Here is a 22,627-nt window from a genome sequence, read left to right as displayed (position 1 = left end):
AGGACAGATATTCTTAATGAAATATTTCTTTTCAATTCAATTCAATTCAATTTTATTTATATAGCGCCAAATCACAACAAAAGTCATCTCATGACACTTTACAAATAGAGCAGGTCTAGACCGACTCTTTATAATGTTATTACAGGAAGACTTCCGGATGTGCTTTGCCGTGTGAAGACGTGTGTGCGGAGGCTCCGTGTAAAAGTAGTCAAAAATATTAATATCGCCATATTTGTATCATTTTGGGGGGGCTGGACGAATAAGATTCTGTTTTGGGAGTGAACGAGTGCGTTCTCAGTGCAGTTTACGACCGAAAATGACCTCCAGATCGACTCGAACGGGCGGAGAAAAGCCGCCGGTGGTTAGCAACTTGACCTCCTCGGCTAGCAAGGGTGATATTAGCCTAACACGTGCCGACGACATGCCTCAGTGGGCTAAGGATATGATGTCCGAGATTAAAAACGGCAACGTTGAGAATACGAAATACAGGGAGGAGACAAAGACCGAGATCGTGAGGTGCAAAGAAGAAGTAGAGAAAGGAAGGAAAGAGACGAAGGCCGAGATGGAAAAATGGGCTAGGAGCGTGGAAGAGAATGCTAAAGCTCAGTTTGAGTTGCTACGTGGGGAGGTGAGGCTGATTAGCGATCATACTAGCAGTTTGGCTAATAGGATGGACGAACGGAAAAAAGAGGTGGATGAAATATTGAATGGTCAGTCTGACAGCATAACCAACATTGAGACAAAACTGAAAGAAATGGAGAAGGAGGTACTGAAGCTGAGGGGACGGAGTGAAGACCTCGAGGCACGATCACGACGCAACAACATACGTGTCGTGGGGGTAAGAGAAGGGGCCGAGACGGGCAAAAAGCCGTCAGACTTTATGGCGGGCTTGCTGAAAGACAAGTTGGGACTAGCAGTAACACCGACGCTTGATCGAGCACACCGGACACTCGGCGCGAGACGAGACGGGAACGGAGTTCCGCCGAGAGCGTTCGTCGTGAGATGTCACTACTTTACAGAGAAAGAGGAGATAATGAAGAAGGCGAGAGAAATGGAGAGAACACCGGAGGGTCGGAGCGGACAGATTCACATCTTCCCGGACTACACCCAGGAGGTAAACAGTAAGAGAGCAGCCTTCAAAGAAGCAAGAAGCCTCCTGCGGGCCTGCACGGGGATCAGATATGGGCTGCGTTACCCGGCAACCCTGGTGATTACGCCAGAAGGAGGGCAAACGAAAATCTTCGAGAGCCCAAAAGACGCCGTGGATTACATCAAGAAGAAACTGAACCCTGGGTGAAGCATATAGACTGGTTTCAGCTTGGCTAAGTAGAAATGTACACATGCTTACACTGTTGAAATGGGATGACTACTGCAAGCAGGATTTTGTTGACTAGATTTGACAATATTGACAAAGAAATATTTGTTTCAGTGTGTATTTAAGTGGGGATATGCACATGCACTCACATATATTGCTGGGTGTATGTATATATATATTTTTTTTTTCTTTGTATATAGATATATAATTCTCATCCCATCCTAGGAGCTACGGTTGCCCTGTCATATTATTGTTTTGTCTTATTCAAGGTTTAAGAATTGATTTTTCCCCCTTGGCTATTGTTGCCTACTGCCTATGGTATTGCCTTTTATTTCTATTTTTAATATTTTACATTATTTAGGATCTTGCTCTTGAGAGCTCCCTCTGTTTGTTTTTCCCATGAGGTGATTAAGTCAAAGGGGTGATGTTATACTTTTAAGGTTAGGGGGTGATATACACGGAGCCGCACACGGTAGGCTTGGTGTGTAGGAGGATGATGGACCGGTTGGCCACGAGAGAGCTCGTTAAAGAGCACTGTGTTAGCGTTCATATATGTAATGTGTTATGTGTTAGCTGTGTCTGTGTGTGTGACACCCCCCCCTCCCTCCCCAGACCCTCTCCTTTTAACCTTTTTGTTTTTGCTGCCAAATCTTCAAGGTGTGATCCGGAAAGTGGGTATCATAGGGGTGCAATGGTGATTCCGGGCTGCGGACTCCTGACATGGCACCAAACATGGATGCGAGCAGAATGGACACAAAATTGATGAGCTGGAACGTAAGGGCGATCAATAAGCCGGCTAAACGGAGTAAGATATTTTCGCATTTGAGAGACCAGGGAGCGGAGATAGTTTACTTACAGGAGACGCATTTGTTGAACAAGGACCACCTCAAGCTTTGTAGGGGGGGATTCAATCAGATTTATCACTCAAATTTCAATAGTAAGAGTCGAGGAGTGGCCATCCTTATACACAGGAATGTACAATTCGTAGAAACAACTACTATAAAAGATAAACATGGTCGATATGTTATTGTGGTTGGAAAATTATTCAATATGCCAGTGGTGTTGGCAAACATATACGCACCCAATTGGGATAATGTTCAATTTTTTAAGGACTTATTCTCATTACTGCCTAATTTGGACGCTCATAATCTGATTCTAGGGGGAGACCTAAACTGTGTCCTAGACTCAACCTTGGACCGCTCTAGCCCAACATCCAATGTATTAAGTAAATCAGCACAATGCATTAACTCTTTTTGTAAAGCATATGGTGTGTTTGATCCATGGAGATTCATAAACCCAACCTCCAGACAGTACTCCTTTTACTCCCCACCACATCAAACATATACTAGAATTGACTATTTCTTATTAGATAATAAACTGACTTCTATAGTAACAGATGTAGAATACACTGGTATAGTAATATCTGATCACAGCCCGGTCATGTTGAAACTTCACTTTCCTGAGAATACGCCACCTCAGAGAATGTGGCGCCTTAATAGCAGGCTATTGGCAGATGATGATTTTACAAAATTCATAAACTCGCAAATAGTCTTTTTCTTAGAACTTAATGATACCCCTGATATAAGTAATGGCACTCTGTGGGAATCCTTAAAAGCTTATTTACGAGGACAAATAATTTCATACAGTGCTGGTGAAAGGAAGAGAAAGATGAAACGTACCACGGAATTAATAAAAGCAATAAAAGAAGTTGACCTGGCAAATTCTATGACTCCCTCTGAGGAGCTACATAGAAAGCGGATTTTGCTCCAAACTGAATATGATGTCTTGATAAGTCAATGTGAGGAGGATCTATATCTTAGGTCAAGACAGGATCTCTATGAGCATGGTGAGCGTGCGGGTAAGCTCCTGAGCTACCAGTTGAAGCAATCAGCAGCTGCTGGCAGGATAGTACAGATAGGAGATAACCTGGGAAACAAAATTATAGATCAGAAGGGTATTAACGACCAATTTAAATCTTTTTATAAGGATCTGTATACTTCAGAAACAGATGACAAGGAACGAGTGAAAAATTTTTTTGAAAATCTGGAAATACCATCCCTAGATGACGCAGATAGGGATAGATTAGAGGGACCCATGACGGCTAGGGAGATAGAGAATGCGATTCGGAATATGAAGACAGGCAAAGCGCCGGGCCCTGATGGGTTCCCAAGTGAGTTTTATAAAACATTCGCTTCTAAACTGATACCCCTGCTTTGTGGAGTATATAGGGAGGTCCTTGATAAAAAAGCTTTGCCTCAAACAATGTCACAGGCTTTGATCTCTGTACTCCTTAAGAAAAATAAAGACCCACTTAAATGTGAATCATACCGCCCAGTGAGTCTACTTGGCTGTGATTATAAGATATTGGCCAAAATATTGGCGGCTAGGATTGAGCTTGTTATAAGTAAAATAATTCATCCTGACCAGACAGGGTTTGTTGCTGGTAGACAACTTTCCAGTAATCTCCGTCGCTTGTTTAATGTGATATACACTGCTGAAGATAACATTGAGCCTGAGATTGTGATCTCCCTGGATGCCCACAAAGCCTTTGATAGAATAGAGTATTTCTATCTGTTCACGGCCCTCGAGAGATTCGGATTCGGTCCTAAATTTCGCTCGTGGATTGAGATAATTTATGCGAACCCCCAGGCTATGGTAAGAACAAACAATATAATATCTGAACCTTTTCCTCTGTTTCGGGGGACAAGGCAGGGTTGCCCCTTGTCGCCCATGCTCTTTGATGTGGCAATTGAGCCCCTCGCAATAATGCTGAGGCATGCTGCTGAGCTCGGGGGAATACACAGGGGCACGCAAATTCATAAGTTGTCTTTATACGCTGATGACCTCCTCCTCTTCCTGTCGAATCCTGTCACGAACATCCCGGTAGCTCTTGGTATTATCGAAGACTATGGGAGGGTGTCGGGTTATAAAATTAACCTGGGAAAAAGTGTCCTTTTCCCAATTAATAAACAGGCGAGGAAACTTTCATTCCAGGCCTATCCCTTTACAACAAATAAGGATAAGTTTACCTATTTAGGTATCAATGTAACAAGGAGGTATAAAGATTTATTTAATCATAATTTTAAAGTAACATTGGATACGGCAAAATTAGATATGGAAAGGTGGTCATCCCTCCCCCTATCATTAGCAGGGAAGATAAATTCTGTTAAAATGAACATAATGCCACGGTTCCTCTATTTATTCCAGACGGTACCAATTTTCATACCGAAGTCATTTTTTAAAGAACTGAATAAATGTACATCCACCTTTATCTGGGAAAAAAAAGTCCCCCGGATAAGAAGGGAGTTCCTTGAGAGACAGAGGGAAGAGGGAGGCCTGGCCCTACCAAATTATATGCACTATTATTGGGCTGCTAATATACATAAGGTGTTGTTTTGGGTCTCAAAGTTGGATGACGATGAAACTCCAGTGTGGGTACATATGGAAAGATATGCATCTAGCCCGGTGTCCCTATGCTCCCTGGTCTGCGCTCCTCTGCCCTTAAGCAAACACCTTTACACAAACAACCCTGTTGTATGTGACTCTATCAAAATCTGGGTCCAATTCAGAACACATTTTAAAAATAGAAACGCCCTCCTGTCTGCTCCCGTCTATGGCAATCACTTATTCTCCCCGGCCCTTGGGGGAACAGCATTTAGGGAATGGTATAGAGCTGGGGTGGAATGCGTCAAAAATCTTTTTAAAGGTGGTGTTTTCATGTCTGCTGCTCAGTTGGAGAAGGAATATGGAATCCCCTCAAAGACGAATTACTTAAGATATTTTCAGGTTCGAGATTTTGTGAAAAAGACATTCGCCTCATCCCTTGAGTTGCCGCGGAGTGGATGGATAGATGGGCTGCTAGACATGAATCCAACTCTTAAAGGGACGGTTTCCACGCTCTATGTGAGCATCCAGAAGGTGGCTTCCCCATCCCTTGATATCTTACAAAGGAAGTGGGAGGAAGAGTTAGAATTGGACATATCAGATGTTGACTGGAGACGGGCAGTGGAACTAATACACTCTTCTTCTGTATGTGTTAGACATGGATTGATACAGTTTAAGGTCTTACACAGACTTCATTTCTCAAGGGACAAACTGGCAAGAATGTATCAGGGGGCTGATCCGACTTGCCCTAGATGTAAACAGGTGCCAGCCAATATAGGTCATATGTTCTGGTCCTGTCCCAAGCTGAAAGAGTTCTGGGCCAGAATTTTTAGAACTTTCTCGTCAATCTATAACAAAGATATAGAGCCCGGCCCTCTGACAGCCATCTTTGGTGTGACACCAAGGGAAGCGCCACTAACAATCTCTCAAAGGAAAACAATAGCATTCTCTTCATTGCTGGCTAGGAGATTGATCCTACTTAACTGGATAAAGGCGACACCGCCATCCCATAAACGATGGGTAGAAGAGGTGATGGCACACCTTAAATTAGAACATATTAGATTCACCTTGCAGGGCAACACTAAGAAGTACTCTACGGTCTGGCAGCCTTTTATTTCCTACTTTGAACATGAGTTCTAATTAGCCCCAACATAGATGGCAGCTTTTGACCCCCCCCCCCCTCCTTCCCTTCCCTTCCCACATGGGTGATGGGTATGTCTGATGTCTGATATTAGTATGGTATGTCTTGTTACTGTTTTGTCTGTGGTTTAGACCTGTATTTGAGATGTATGTTTTGAGTCCTGCTGTCTTTTTTTTATTTTATTTTATTTTATTTTTTTTATTTTATTTATTTTTTTTTTTTGAATGGGATGTTTGTTGTTTGAACAGAAAATTCAATAAAAACACTTTGATAATAATAATAATATAATGTTATTACAGAGACCCAACAGTTCCCACCATGAGCAAGCACTTTGGCGACAATGGCAAGGAAAAACTTCCTTTTAAGAGGCAGAAACCTCAAGCAGAACCAGACTCTAGGTGGGCGGTCATCTGCTTTGACCGGTTGGGTTTGAGAAAGAGAGAGAGAGGGAGAGAGAGAGAGACATAGAGAGGGAGGGAGAAAGAGAGAGGGGGAGAGACAGACAGACAGACAGAAAGAGACAGAGAGAGAGATAGACATAAAGACACAGATAGACAGACCGACAGACGGACTAGCAGTAGAAATAGCAGCTATAATTATAATAATAATGGAAATATGACTGATGATAGTAGTTACAGCTGTAATAATAGCTGTAATAATAGCACAGTAGATCAAAATGATTATCTGATATTAGCTTGTTTACTAATACAGCTTTAGATGACAGAGATCTGATATTTAACAGTCCACACTTAATTTTCCTATTGTTTTGTCCTATAGCAGTGGTGGTCTTAATTTTTATTAGGTTTTTATTAATGACTGCTCTCCTGTTTAATTTTGATTGAATTAATTTAAGTGGTCGGGGGGGAGACACAGTCATTATGGGGTTTTGGGTGGGTAACTGCTCTAATGGAAGCGCAGAGAAGCGTGTAGGACTGCGACTCTGCATCCTGGTCTGGACTCTGGGTTGTCACGGTTTTGGTTCACTAATAAAGTCGGTCAGATTTCTAGATATGAGAGCCGCTCCATCCAAAGTGGGATGAATGCCGTCTCTCCTCATCAGACCAGGTCTCCTCCAGAAAGTCCGCCAATTATCTACGAAGCCCACATCGTTTGCTGGACACCACCTCGACAGCCAGCGGTTGAATGATGACATGCGGCTAAACATGTCATCACTGGTCAAATTGGGAAGGGGCCCAGAGAAAACTACGGAGTCCGACATAGTTTTTGCAAACGAACACACCGACTCCACGTTAATTTTAGTGACCTCCGATTGGCGTAACCGGGAGTCATTACCGCCGACGTGAATAACAATCTTACTGTATTTACGCTTATCCATGCATGCTAACAAGTACAACCTCATAGCCGTTAGCATGACTGTAGCCCGGTCTTGCTAAAACATCCTGTTTCCTTTCATATTAGATATCCAGAAATGTATTGATTGCTGACTTGTGCACTGTCAAGAAATCATCATGTACTGAGAATGTCTTTTGCAGCAAAACACTTTGATATTCTATGTGTCATTGTTATTTCTCCTCAGGTTGTATTCCATGGCCATGTTTTGAGTTGCTAGGAGAAGGAGACCCTAAAATCTGTCAGCACTATGTCCAAGCACCAAATGATGTGAAGATTGAGTTTGTACATGAGCCAAACCCCAAATATGACACAATGGTTGTCTCCTGGAAGCCCTGTTACTATGGTATGTTGATACAGATTGACAACGAAATACTCTCATCCTATATTCTAAAGCCAATTTCTGTATGCGGTTGTGATAAGGATACATAGCATGTCTTTAAATTGGGGCGAAAGTCATACAGTTGTTTGGTCAGTTTTTAAGACTGTAGCCAGTTTTGAAATTAAAATACCATGTCAGGCAGGAGTTACGTCCCCCAAATAATTTGTCATATCAGGGTTTGACATAAAGAAGATTTACTTCAGGTGACATACAGTGAATTATTTTTGAAAGGCGAAAATTATGCCTTGCATTATGAGAATGCTTCTAAGTACAGGTATGAGAGACAGCTCGTTGAATTATTCCAGGCTTTGACAGGTGACAGTATAACAGACTTTCTTGTTAAAAGTTTAATTGAGCATGCACTGAACTGGTGTAACACAAGCAGCACACACATGCATTTGACTTTGGAGTTTGTATGCAACTTAGATGATGGCTTGCCGAGTCCGTGACACTGACTTCACGCTGTCCTTTTGTGTTTGCTGCAGGCATCGCCTTCCTGCGAGGCTTTCAGGTGTCCCTCCAGGCTTTGGGAGGGTCTGGTGTTGCCTGTCAGCTCTTTCTCTTCCACCGTAACCTCTCCATCCCGGCTTCACATGCTCAAAGGGTAGGAAGGGCCCCGCTCGCTTTGGTCTGTGCTTCTTTTTCTGCCTAGAATGCCACTTTTAACGCAAATTCTTGTTAAAAGCAGTTCTCAACAACAAACAACTAAGCAATACTTTGAATATAAATACATTTACATTTTGATTACAGATTATTTCATCAGGGAGTGGATCTTAAATCTTTCCCACCCCAAAGACCAAAGACTTTCCCCTGGGAAGACACACCAGCAGCCAGTATCTTTTAGCTTCTGGACATACTCTCACATTATGACCTGGTGTTTATGAAATTATGTTATATTTTGGGTGGGATAACAGTGACATCATCCTTCAGAAAAACTGAAAATATGCCCTTATGATTTTATCAAGCTCATCAAGATCATTCAAAAGCTGTAATTATCACACGAGAGGCAACGTCACAGGAAGTCTGTTATTTAGCCTTTTGTTATGAGAATGTCCTGAAGGACTATGACACCATACACCATTGGACATGCTCACAACGGTGGGAACTCCACATGCATACATTTAAACCACATTAACACTTAATCCAATGAAAGGAACACACATTACTGTGTTTGACTTGGTAAACGATGAAAACGGTGAGGTTTCTAATAACCCTTATTTTGATAACTATAGGTTGTATGGGGCTGATTTTGTTTTTGAAACAAATCATTTTTGCTCAACCCTGTGTACACAACTCATCTGTCTAATTTTATATGTAATCTGCCAGTTTCAAAGAAGAGATATTTGCGTCACTATGTCCCACGACGATGCATTTTATGTCTGACATATTAGAAACAGATTAGTGCAATTTGCCCATTACTAGGCAACAAGTTGCTATCCACCTGCTTCATTTCGGTTTCTGTAATCAGAATCAGAATCAGAATCAGAAACTGTTTATTGCCAAGTAACATACATTACAAGGAATTTGCTGTGGTCTGAAGGTGCTATTGTTTTGATAACAAATAAGTAGAATATAAAAGCTAAAATAAGAATAAGAATAAAAATAAAAATAAAAAATAAGATAAGATAAATAACAACAGTGCAGTGACCAGAATAAAGTAAAGTGTCCAGATAAAGTGTCCAGTAGGGGGTGGGTGCGTTAATGTAACGCAGTGGGGACAGGGGTGATGTACGTTAATATAACGTATATTGTGTTAATTGTTTTACATGTAAAAACTATGTCCTATAGCATCCCTGGCTGAATGATGGTCTAACTCTTCACAAAACCTTTATAGATGACACACAGTGCTGTAGCTCCAAAACTGTGGGAACCATGAAGGTTGAAAAGCACTATATATGTGAGACCATTTGAGTCCATTTACTTTAACATCCTGATGGAATATGTCACAATAGCTTTACAATTTTCCTTGGATTATATGCTTTAGATTGAAAATGAATTAGCATTACTATCATTTATACTCAAATACCACTTTTTAACCCTTTTAACTCAACTTAATGACAATCTCTAATGGAGTCCTATAGGTGAGCATTTGAACTCACCTATAGAATATGTATATGAAATATGTATTCGCATAAAGCATTGGAAAATAGCACAAATCACACATGAAATGCAGCTTTAATCTAGCATTACTTCACTAAAGCATGCTTCACCTTACATACAAGCTTTATAATTTAACTAACAGAACCAATAATAACACAGCTTTAAGAACAGACTCATGAAATCAACAGATTATTTAAGTATTCTGGACCATACCAAAGGTCATTAACACATCCATACATGTCCTTGAGGCGTCATCATACAATAAAGAAAAGTGTGAAATTGTTAAAGTGTAGCAAGTGTTAAACCAACAAGTGACTTTTAAGAACTGCAATGCATAAACACCATATTGTTGCCTATGAAAGACAGGGATCATGTTTTAAAAAACGTGATATCTATTTAATGGTAAATGTTTCATGAAAGAACCACAAGTTAGTACCAGAGCTACAGGCTGCAATGACCACTCTGTACTAGTATTCTGGTACTCTGGGAGGCAAATCTGACCATAACCAAGTCCAAGTCTCATATCCAAATCTGCATATGCTCAAATCAAATCATCCTACAAAAAAGTAAGTAAAAAGTTCAAATTCAATCAAAAACACACAACGTCACATCACATAAAATGGCAACTCGACTCAACAATTCTTTGGGGAAAGTGTTGATAAACATATGTCAGCTGGGATTGGCTGTAGCCCCCCTGTGACTCTCAAGGATAAGTGGGTATAGCAAATAGATGGATGAATATATATAATATATAACAGCAATATATATGAGACTTTGTATGAGAAAGCCGTTCTATTTAACCACTAATAAAGAATATGTCAAAAACTCTTATCTCAGCTTATCAGATAAGTGTGCAGTGTGTTTGAAGTCATAATTGCCACTGAATTCTGCAGGTGTACAAGTCAGACCCTTTCCCCGGCCTCTCCCTTGGGTCCCAGTATGCTGTTACCGTCATGGCTCTGCCAGTGCCTGAGGAGTGGGAGAGGTTCTACCACAGCAAGATCTTTTCCACACGCTGTAAGACTACTTTAAGCTCTAGACTAGATATTATCTCATAAAGCACACACACACACACACACACACAGTTTCAGTGAACTTTGTGGTTGCTTCAGGGTAACCTTCAAAATCTAAATCCCTCCTTCTCTTGGCTTATTTACTGTACATATAATGACATCTCCTGCTCTGTCCCCAGAAAGCTCTCTGCTCTCTAAACTTTGCCCTTTTCATCATATATCTTTCAGTAAGACTATTGTCAAAACAATGGTGAATTTATAGTAATATGCGCTGGTTTTGCAGCATGTGCAGAGAAGAACGGTCTTGAGCAGTGCAAAAAAGGTGAGAATTTCTCATAGTTCCCAAATAAAGTCTGGTATAACAATAAATGTTTTCCTTCTTCGGTAATGCTTCAATTTACAGGTCCACAAATTTCATGGAAAGTAGGTGATAATTAGCAAGTTACGTATTTGAAATTTCTTTGAAATTATCCCCAAATTACCCCTAAATGTGTCCAAAATTACTGCAAAATTATTTAAGAATTATATTGTGCTCTTTCCTAATAAGCAGTTGCGGTTCGATTTTTCACAAAAGTTAAACTTGCTGAAAATCTATCAATCCATGAATAAATGCTGCAGCTCTTCAATAACCAAGAAATTCCTGCGTTTTGCTTCCCAGCTGTTGGGTAAAAGTGAAGGGGGTTAGCCCTGAAGTCGATCTGCCCAGGAGGAAAACAAAGTCTTCCCTGTGCTACCGACAAGGGTCTGGAAGCTAGCACAGGAGCTTTGGCCCTGCAGGAGGAGAAGGTTTTCAAGTCCGGGGTGGGGGGACCCAGTGGGGGAGTGGCGCCGGAATGGGCACCAGAACCGGAGACAGATGAGATGGCAACGGAACAGGGTTTAGCTAGTAGGAACTATCTAGATATCAGTTAACTTCGTATTACTTTCCTTGAAATGTATGTATGCATGTAATTATCACCTACTTATCATGAAATTTGCGGACCTGTAAAATGAAGCGTTACCATTTCTTCTTATGATCAGCTTGACATCATGTCAATATTTTATGGTCTGGTTGTAGACTGGTATCCCAAATATATTGAGGTCCAACATGAAGGGACTGCCATCATAGTGACCTTTAACCTGGCTCCCCCGAACCTGGGCATCAGAAGCTACTTCTCACTGTGTTACGCAAACGGCATAATGAAATACACAGACATAACACCTGTGAGTTGTTTCAACTTCTGCAGCTTTATATTTTGCCAATGCCTTGCTTCTATTATGTGTATTACGGAACTATTTGATAATTAAGTGAACTGAATACTTGTATTTAATTTCCTTAGAATTCCACCAACAACAAAACTCATCACAGCTATCAGCTGAATGGCCTTCAAGAAGGAACCAATTACACTTGTGAGGTAAAATAAAAGTGGATTATAACTATTCTATCCTTAACACTGATTGCATAATATATAAAACTACAACTGTTTTCAACCTAATCTCAGGGGCTTTGTGTTTAATAAATTATATTGAAATACCAGTCTCAAAAAATATGTATTATATGGACTATCTATATATTTTATGCATTAATTTTCAACCATCGGCATTTAGCATTTAGCCAGATATTTCCCCTCAAGAGCTGGTGGAGAGCAAAACAGAGATAAAAGGAGAGTGAATATTGGACTTGCATTCATCATCACAACCCCAAATTAATGCTAATGTTGCTCCATGTCTTCTGGATAAATAGGCTGTTAGCCAACACAGTCGATATATCAACTTTATAAGGTGATGTGTCAGTGTTTTGTTTACAGCTTGTTGCGCTGCCCCCAAGTGGCCCCCAAAAGAAGTTTATTTTGTCAATCTACAAGGTCAAGAATGAACTGTCATGCTCAACATTTCTTGTTTCACAGATTGCAGCTAACGAAGTGGATGCAGTGAGGAAAACATTCAGTGTTCAAGTCATGCACATTCAAAAAGGTGGGGGAGGTTGTTTTATTGCTGCTGATCCACACAATCACTATGCATCATAGTAGGTGCTATGCAAACCTCTCTTTTCATTTTGTTGTGGAGATATAAGTGATATAATATTTAAGTGTCTGTTGGACCATGAATACAGTCTGTGTATATTTAATACATGTGTGATCAATCCCATCAGTCTTTCATCCCTTTAAGTAATACTTTGGAATTTGGGGAAATATTCTTATTATGCTTCCAGTCTTTATGCTAAACTAAAATAATCTACTCCCAGCTCTAGCTCCATAATTAGCACACAGGCATGACAGTGGTATCAATCATCTCATTTTAACTCTCGGCAGTAATTAGTAACGCATTTTCCAAAATGTCAAACTACTTCTTTAAGGTCTGTCACTGAATTATCATGTAATCACAACTCCCCACTCCTCAGAAGGTGCCTTGCAACTCTCTGTCACTCTCTCCTGGGCTTTGATGCTTCCACTGGGCCTGGCTGTGGTAGCCATACTTGTAGTCTTACTGGCTGCTCTCACCAGGAGGAGGCCCAAGCTGCAGATGAAGAAACTTGACATAAAACCAGGTGCGAAGACAAACCAAATACTTCATGTAAAATCACTGCTTGCATTTCATGAAAGCTAATCAAAATAAGTCATGATAATAATCCATTTTACACCATTTGACAGAGAACCTTTCTTGTACCTCTGTTCTGTCTTTTCCATTACTGGCATGATGTGAAATACAACCAGATTTCTTATTTTCATCCATTCAGATGTTATCAAGCAGCATCAAGAAAGCGGGACTCAGGAGGAAGTGATGGCATTGCCCAGAAACAGGCTGACCCCTCCTCGTCTTCTGATTTGCTACAGCAGTTATGATGGGCCCGCTCATGTCAAAGCTGTCATGCAGTTAGGGGCCTTCATACAACAACACATGGCCACTCAGGTAGTGGACATGACATGTCGTGGCTCTAATGCCTTTTCCTACAGGTGTGCTGATTCAGTGGAATCGGACAGGCAGAAACAAATTATGAATACATCCATCCATTCATTTTCTACTGCTTATCCGGGGCCGGGCACGCGGTGGCAGCAGGCTAACCAAGGTGGTCCAGACATCCCTCTCCCTAGCAATGTTTTCTAGGGAGATCTCGAGGCGTTCCCAGGCCAGATGAGATATGTAATCCCTCCAACGTGTTCTGGGTCTAACCCGGGGTCTCCTACCAGTTGGACATGTCCAGAAATCCTCCAAAGGAAGGCGCTCAGGATTCATCCTGATCAGATGCCCGAACCACCTCAACTGGCTCCTTTCGATGCAAAGGAGCAGCGGCTCTACTCCGAGCTCCCTTCGGATCCCTTTTGAGGTCCTCCCCCTATCTCTAAGGCTGACCCCAGCCACCTTGATGAGGAAACTCATTTCGGTCGCTTGTATACCCAATCTCATTCTTTCGGTCCTTACCCAAAGCTCATGACCATAGCTAGGGGTTGGAAGGTAGATCGAGTGGTAAATCAAAAGCTTTGCCTTCCGGCTTAGCTCCCTCTTCACCACAACAGTTCAATACAACACCTGCATTAGTGCTGACACCGCATCAATCCGCTGGTCGATCTCACGCTCTATTTTACTCTCACTTGTGAACAAGACCCCGAGATACTTGAACTCCCTGCTTGAGGCAGTAACTCAGATTGCTCAGGCAGGGAGCAATCCACCTTTTTCCAGGAGAGAACCATGTCCTCGGACTTGGAGATGCTGACTCTCATCACGACCACTTTGCACTCGGCTGCAAACCGCCCCAGTGCATGCTGTGGGTCACAATCTGATGAAGCCAACAGAGCCACATCATCTGCAGAGAGCAGAGAAGCAATTCTGAAGTCCCCAAACCAAACACTCTCCTCTCCCGGCTGTGCCTTGAGATCCTGTCCATGAATATCACAAACAGAATCTGTGACAAGGGACACCCATCGAAAACGTATTTGACTTTTGTGCAGAATATACAGATACAGCTTGCACTATATATATATATATATACAGTATATATATATATATATATACACATATACATATAAGGACCAGGTGGCTTGTAGCAACGGCCCCGATGACCCCATACTCCCACAGTACCCCTCACAGGACCCCCCGGGGACACGGTCATAAGCCTTCTCCAAGTCCACAAAACACATGTAGACTGGATGGGAAACCCCACCCCCCACCCCAGTAAGCCCCCAAGGGTCCACTGTCCACAAGGCTAGGACGGAAATACAAAAAAGGATAACTGTCATCTTACAAAGCTAATTATTATATTGACAATTTCTGTGTTTCAATCTTTTCTTTAATATGAAATAGGGGTGTGTAAAATGTGTTATTAGAACACTTTGTCGTGACAGTGTTCTCCTTTGTTCTTCCCAGGTGTGCTTGGACCTGTGGGACTCTCTGAGCGTGGCTGAGGAGGGCAGTATGGCCTGGCACTGCCGTCAGATCCGGGAGAGCGACTTTATCTTGGTGATCTGTTCTTGGGGCTTCAATCGCAGACCTAAGCCAGAGCCAGAGGGTGACAACAAAGATGAGGCAGACAGAGGGCTGGACTTTGGGTCCAACGCCTTCAGCTCTGATGTAGCCATCAGACTTGTCGGAGAGGAGGTGGGACGAGCCAAAGCCAGGGGCCAGGACATGTCCAAATACATGGCGGCCATTTTTGAGTACTCTGAGGAAACAGACATTCCCACTGAGCTGAGGCTGGTATCTCACTACACGCTGACAAGTGACTTACCGCTGCTCTTCTCCCACCTCCATGGAGTGGCTCTGCATAGGCCGGGGGGTTACCTGAAGATAAACTACATCTCAGAGGAGGGCTTTTCTAAGTCACCAGCCGGAGCAGCTCTGCAGTTAGCAATCTACGAGGCTGGGATGGCAATGAGGGCAAAAAGGTATCACTCTGTGGAGGGAGGGAACTAAACACTAAAAAAAGCAATCCAATACGCCCTAACTTAATGGTGGTCCTCAGCCCAGTATAGGAGAATAGTTGGCTTACATAGCCAGACCTATCTCCACACTTCGGAGAAAGGTCTAGCTCAACCCATTATCATTCTGGGACAGGAGAAAAAAACGCTCTGGCTTGTTTGTATTTCTTTAAACCAATCACAATCGTCTTGGACAGCGCTAAGCCCAGGATGCAGTGACTGTGCCCTTGCAAAACGGTAACACGCAGACTGAAATAGTTGGCCAATGGCAGTCTTATCCCAACAGCCTACATCCGGTGAGTCAGACTACCTGAAGATAGACACTGATGATGGCCACAAACTTAACGGTTCCCTTAAATAATTGACCAACTAATCACCTCTGCCTCAGTTGTGCTGCAATGGCAGCAGCAGTGCACTTTGACCTCTAAAATGTGTTAACATGGTATATGTGTGTGTGTGTGTACAGGAAGGATTTGTTAAAAGAACGTCCAGTAATGTGTGTAATGGTCAAAAAAGCTATCTTAGTCTTACAAAAGACATTTTCTGTTTGTTTTCTTGCAGTGTCATGTGAAGTTATTATGAAATGAAAAACTTGTAATACAAGCATTGTACATAAATAAACAATTAATCTCATACGCGAGTTATTGAAGTTATCGTTTGAGAATGTTTGCCTTGAAGTACATACTGAACATTGTATACATGTATGTTTACAGTCATGCTTATAGTTTATGTATACATGTGCATATCTCATATATTCAAGAATGGATTAATAGGTCCCATCATTTGTAATGTTATGCTGATGTAAGGTGACGTGGATAAATGTGAGTTGTCTTGCATTTTGTGTTGTATTTTTGTGAAATTTAGATTTTCTTTTATGCATCTAATCATCTAATAAAATAAGATTAAAACAAGTTTTCTTTGGCTCATCAAATATGTCATATATGGCTTATTCATGACATTTGTGTATGACTGAATGGGAGGTATTGTCGATGCTGTAGGTTGCCAGGCTGCAGAAAAACCTCTATCTGTCTAGAATAATTTTGGTAATCAACCATGTCTGAATACAGTTGATTAGATGCCATTTTAGTTTTTAAGTGAAGGATTGGTTTGTTAATTATGAACCTTTCGCGTGTATATATAATTAACAATTCAAATTGTAATTACAGTTTAGTGACTTGAGCAACAAGGTCTGGCAACCCGGTTGGAGGAGGCATCGTTGTGAGCCATAGACTGTTTAAAGCATATTGGGTTAAGTTAAAGGGATCTGATGAGGAACAACCTGCAACAAATGTGCTGTGTGGTTGTTGGGAATATTCACAACAACGTAAAGGACTTGGTTGGAATATTGATACAGTAGCAGTCGAATATGGTTTAAATGGGTTAGATTATGGGCTAAATATTGTGTGGGGTAATTTTCATCCCAATGTGGACTTGCCACTTGTGGAGCAGAAAAGAGAATGGACTGAAAGGAATGTGGATAACATTGGATATCAGAATCAGATTCAGAATCAGAAATACTTTATTGATCCCCAGGGGGAAATTGTACAGTACCGGTGCTCCCATTCAAGAGTAGAAAGCAGCATAAATTAGAAATGAAAGTATGTAAAAAATATAAAAATGAGAAATAGAAAATAAAAATATACACATTTACAATATTTTCAAATATGAAAAATAAAAGTAAAAAATATATACAATAGCAATGTATATGTATGTATGTGTATATATATATATATATATATATATATATATATACATATGTACAGTGCATCCGGAAAGTATTCACGGCGCTTCACTTTTTCCACATTTTGTTATGTTACACCCTTATTCCAAAATGGATTAAATTAATTTTTTTCCTCAAAATTCTACACACAACACCCCATAATGACAATGTGAAAAAAGTTTTTTTGAAATTTTTGCAAATTTATTAAAAATAAAAAACTAAGAAATCACATGTACATAAGTATTCACAGCCTTTGCCATGAAGCTCAAAATTGAGCTCAGGTGCATCCTGTTTCCACTGATCATCCTTGAGATGTTTCTGCAGCTTAATTGGAGTCCACCTGTGGTAAATTCAGTTGATTGGACATGATTTGGAAAGGCACACACCTGTCTATATAAGGTCCCACAGTTGACAGTGCATGTCAGAGCACAAACCAAGCATGAAGTCAAAGGAATTGTCTGTAGACCTCCGAGACAGGATTGTCTCGAGGCACAAATCTGGGGAAGGTTACAGAAAAATTTCTGCTGCTTTGAAGGTCCCAATGAGCACAGTGGCCTCCATCATCCGTAAGTGGAAGAAGTTCGGAACCACCAGGACTCTTCCTAGAGCTGGCCGGCCATCTAAACTGAGTAATCGGGGGAGAAGGGCCTTAGTCAGGGAGGTGACCAAGAACCTGATGGTCACTCTGTCAGAGCTCCAGAGTTCCTCTGTGGAGAGAGGAGAACCTTCCAGAAGGACAACCATCTCTGCAGCAATCCACCAATCAGGCCTGTATGGTAGAGTGGCCAGACGGAAGCCACTCCTTAGTAAAAGGCACATAGCAGCCCACCTGGAGTTTGCCAAAAGGCACCTGAAGGACTCTCAGACCATGAGAAACAAAATTCTCTGGTCTGATGAGACAAAGATTGAACTCTTTGGTGTGAATGCCAGGCGTCACGTTTGGAGGAAACCAGGCACCGCTCATCACCAGGCCAATACCATCCCTACAGTGAAGCATGGTGGTGGCAGCATCATGCTGTGGGGATGTTTTTCAGCGGCAGGAACTGGGAGACTAGTCAGGATAGAGGGAAAGATGAATGCAGCAAAGTACAGAGACATCCTGGATGAAAACCTGCTCCAGAGCGCTCTTGACCTCAGACTGGGGCGACGGTTTATCTTTCAGCAGGACAACGACCCTAAGCACACAGCCAAGATATCAAAGGAGTGGCTTCAGGACAACTCTGTGAATGTCCTTGAGTGGCCCAGCCAGAGCCCAGACTTGAATCCGATTGAACATCTCTGGAGAGATCTGAAAATGGCTGTGCACCGACGCTTCCCATCCAACCTGATGGAGCTTGAGAGGTGCTGCAAAGAGGAATGGGTGAAACTGCCCAAAGATAGGTGTGCCAAGCTTGTGGCATCATATTCAAAAAGACTTGAGGCTGTAATTGCTGCCAAAGGTGCATCAACAAAGTATTGAGCAAAGGCTGTGAATACTTATGTACATGTGATTTCTCAGGTTTTTTATTTTTAATAAATTTGCAAAAATCTCAAATAAACTTTTTTCACGTTGTCATTATGGGGTGTTGTGTGTAGAATTTTGAGGAAAAAAATGAATTTAATCCATTTTGGTATAAGGCTGCAACATAACAAAATGTGGAAAAAGTGAAGCGCTGTGAATACTTTCCGGATGCACTGTATGTATTGCACTATTGTGTTTGACCATATATGTATTGCACTGACATTTAAGAATAAGTAATAGTGAGGTAGTATATGTAGAAGCAGGTCCAGATTTCCAGTCTGTTTCTTCTGAGTGTCTGACACTCTGAGGGAGGAGTTGAACAGTTTGATGGCCACAGGCAGGAATGATTTCCTGTGGCGCTCAGTTGTATATTTGGACTCTGGATCACTGTTACACCACAGTCATTAACGCTTTTCACGCCGTCACCCGCGCTGCATTGGGACACTCTGACCATGACATAGTCCACCTGATTCCTGCATACAGGCAGAAATTAAAACTTTCTAAGTCTGTTGCGAGAACTTCGAAGAAGTGGACCAGTGAAGCTGCAGAGGACCTGAAGGCGTGTTTGGACTGTACTGACTGGGATGTTTTCAGGACTGCTACCAACAGTCTGGATGAGTACACAGAGGTTGTGACTTCATATATCAGCTTCTGTGAGGACTGCTGCGTACCAACTCGGACCAGGGTGAGTTATAACAACGACAAACCCTGGTTCACAGAAAGACTGCGACAGCTGAGGTTGGAAAAGGAAGAGGCGTTTAAGAGTGGCAACAGAGCAGAGTTTAAGGAAGCCAAGTACAAGTTTAGCAAGGCGGTGAGGGAAGCTAAACGACTGTACTCAGAGAGACTACAAGACCAGTTCTCCTCCAACGACTCTGCTTCTGTGTGGAGGGGGCTCAGACAGATCACCAACTACAAGCCAAGAGCCTCTTCAACACCTCACTGGAGACATGCCACGTGCCAGCCTGCTTCAAGGCCTCCACCATCATCTCCGTCCCCAAAAAACCAGGGCCCACAGGATTAAATGACTACACACCCGTCGCCCTGACCTCTGTGGTCATGAAATCATTTGAACGCCTGGTTTTGTCCCACCTCAAATCCATCACCGACCCTCTGCTGGACCCCCTGCAGTTCGCCTACAGAGCCAACAGGTCTGTAGACGACGCCGTCAACTTGGCCCTACACTTCATCCTCCAGCACCTGGACTCCGCAGGATCCTATGCCAGGATCCTGTTCGTGGACTTCAGCTCTGCCTTCAACACGATCGTCCCGGCTCTTCTTCAGGACAAGCTCTCCCAGCTGAACGTGCCTGACCCCACCTGCAGGTGGATCACAGATTTCCTGTCTGACAGGAAGCAGCACGTGAAGCTGGGGAAACACGTCTCAGACTCGCGGACGATCAGCATCGGCTCCCCTCAAGGCTGTGTTCTTTCTCCTCTACTCTTCTCCCTGTACACCAACAGCTGCACCTCCAGTCACCAGTCCGTCAAGCTCCGTCAAGCTCCTGAGGGAGCTGAACATCATCTCTTCAGGACCTGTACTCCTCCAGGACCCTGAGGAGAGCAGGGAAGATCGCTGCTGACCCCTCCCACCCTGGACACCATCTGTTCGACCCCCTCCCCTCTGGCAGGAGGCTGCGGTCCATCAAGACCAAAACCTCCCACCACAAAAACAGTTTCTTCCCCTCTGCAGTCAACCTGACGAACTTACATTGACCCCCCCCCGAACACAAACACAAGTTATACGTTATATTAACGTACATCACCCCTGTCCCCCCTGCGTTACATTAACGCACCCACCCCCTACTGGACACTTTATTTTGGTCACTACACTGTTTGTTATTTATCTTATCTTATTTTTATTTTACCTTTTATATTCTACATATTTGTTGTCAAAACAATAGCACCTTCAGACCACGGCAAATTCCTTGTAATGTATGTTACTTAGTAATAAACAGTTTCTGATTCTGATATGCATCTTGTCACGACTGAGCAAGGCAAAAAATGAACCCACACACACGACTCAAACAAAGTACAAATATATAATAAAGAGTATTTATTTATAACAAAATATGAAGCTTGACAAAGCAAGAGATATCTACAAAGTTAACAACAGAAAATCACTCCCAAAAAGTGGAGGAACAAAACTAGGAAAAACAAGACAGTAAAGTGAACAAATTAACAAGAACACTGAAACAACTCACACAGGGACTAACAGGAAATCTTGACATGGAATTACCGCTGGTTATCATGGCACTGAGGACAAGACAAACTGCCACAAGACAAAGGGAGACGCAGACTATTTAAACATGAGGTGAGTGAACACAGGTGGAAACAATCAGGGGGACTGACAATCACAAAGGCGGGAAACACGAGGGCAGGAAGTAAAATGTTCTGAAACGAGAGGGCACACAATACTACAAAATAAAACAGGAAATGACAAGACAACATGACTAAACGAGACAAAAACGGTAACTTAACGTAAATGACGAGACATGACACATCCTGCCAAAAGTGTTTTAACAGAATGCTGGGAACATAATGAGACAAAAGTTTTGGGTGGATTGGTGATGCAAAGGCCATCAATTACAGTACAGCCCCACAGTTTCAATTTCTTCCATTCTTCCCTGGTTGTTCTCCTTGCCAAGTATAGACCTCAATATACAGCAGCAATTGAAGGACAAGTCAAAGCAACTTTCAGTATGCCGCAAAGTTTGATCAGCATTTTTCAGACTCTGTGTTCATATTCACAGATGGCTCCAAAGATCCTGTTACAGGGTGTGCAGGTGCAGCAGCTTATATCCGAGTGACTGAATCATATATTAGGAAAAGAGTGTCAGACCACTTGTCAGTATACCTCAGAGCTATTGGCAATATTATTGGCCTTGCAGTGGATAGAAGAGAAGGAAATAAATAACACTGTTATTGCATCTGACAGCTTTGCAGCACTAACAAGCATGAGATCTGGCAGATCATCATTTAGGACAGATATTCTTAATGAAATATTTCTTTTCAATTCAATTCAATTCAATTTTATTTATATAGCGCCAAATCACAACAAAAGTCATCTCATGACACTTTACAAATAGAGCAGGTCTAGACCGACTCTTTATAATGTTATTACAGGAAGACTTCCGGATGTGCTTTGCCGTGTGAAGACGTGTGTGCGGAGGCTCCGTGTAAAAGTAGTCAAAAATATTAATATCGCCATATTTGTATCATTTTGGGGGGGCTGGACGAATAAGATTCTGTTTTGGGAGTGAACGAGTGCGTTCTCAGTGCAGTTTACGACCGAAAATGACCTCCAGATCGACTCGAACGGGCGGAGAAAAGCCGCCGGTGGTTAGCAACTTGACCTCCTCGGCTAGCAAGGGTGATATTAGCCTAACACGTGCCGACGACATGCCTCAGTGGGCTAAGGATATGATGTCCGAGATTAAAAACGGCAACGTTGAGAATACGAAATACAGGGAGGAGACAAAGACCGAGATCGTGAGGTGCAAAGAAGAAGTAGAGAAAGGAAGGAAAGAGACGAAGGCCGAGATGGAAAAATGGGCTAGGAGCGTGGAAGAGAATGCTAAAGCTCAGTTTGAGTTGCTACGTGGGGAGGTGAGGCTGATTAGCGATCATACTAGCAGTTTGGCTAATAGGATGGACGAACGGAAAAAAGAGGTGGATGAAATATTGAATGGTCAGTCTGACAGCATAACCAACATTGAGACAAAACTGAAAGAAATGGAGAAGGAGGTACTGAAGCTGAGGGGACGGAGTGAAGACCTCGAGGCACGATCACGACGCAACAACATACGTGTCGTGGGGGTAAGAGAAGG

At 42.3% G+C, this 22,627-nt stretch overlaps 1 protein-coding gene across 1 annotated transcript; it reads left to right on the top strand.

The window, feature by feature from the left end:
* The first annotated feature begins 880 nt into the window (after positions 1-880).
* LOC139299195 (interleukin-17 receptor D-like) lies at positions 881-15,908 on the top strand. Its single transcript, XM_070922097.1, has 11 exons — positions 881-1,121; positions 7,378-7,536; positions 8,058-8,176; positions 10,566-10,689; positions 10,969-11,007; positions 11,743-11,888; positions 12,005-12,079; positions 12,572-12,638; positions 13,066-13,212; positions 13,402-13,574; positions 15,027-15,908. The coding sequence occupies exons 1-11, from the start codon at positions 881-883 to the stop codon at positions 15,570-15,572; spliced, it is 1,836 nt and encodes a 611-aa protein (XP_070778198.1). The 3' UTR covers positions 15,573-15,908.
* The last annotated feature ends 6,719 nt before the right edge of the window (positions 15,909-22,627 follow it).

The sequence above is a fragment of the Enoplosus armatus genome, chromosome 16 (genome assembly GCF_043641665.1).
Source record: "Enoplosus armatus isolate fEnoArm2 chromosome 16, fEnoArm2.hap1, whole genome shotgun sequence".
Classification (NCBI taxonomy): Eukaryota; Metazoa; Chordata; class Actinopteri; order Centrarchiformes; family Enoplosidae; genus Enoplosus; species Enoplosus armatus.
The sequence above is the reverse complement of the archived record's forward strand: the minus strand, read 5'-3'. Positions and strand labels throughout refer to the sequence as shown.

Bases quoted from the DNA above. Each gene is read 5' to 3' on its own strand.
- LOC139299195 (XM_070922097.1), top strand. From the start codon at position 881: ATGGCGGGCTTGCTGAAAGACAAGTTGGGACTAGCAGTAACACCGACG. The intron at 1,122-7,377 runs GTAAGAGAGCAG...ATTTCTCCTCAG, and splicing joins CTACACCCAGGAGGTAAACA to GTTGTATTCCATGGCCATGT. The intron at 8,177-10,565 runs GTAGGAAGGGCC...TGAATTCTGCAG, and splicing joins CGGCTTCACATGCTCAAAGG to GTGTACAAGTCAGACCCTTT.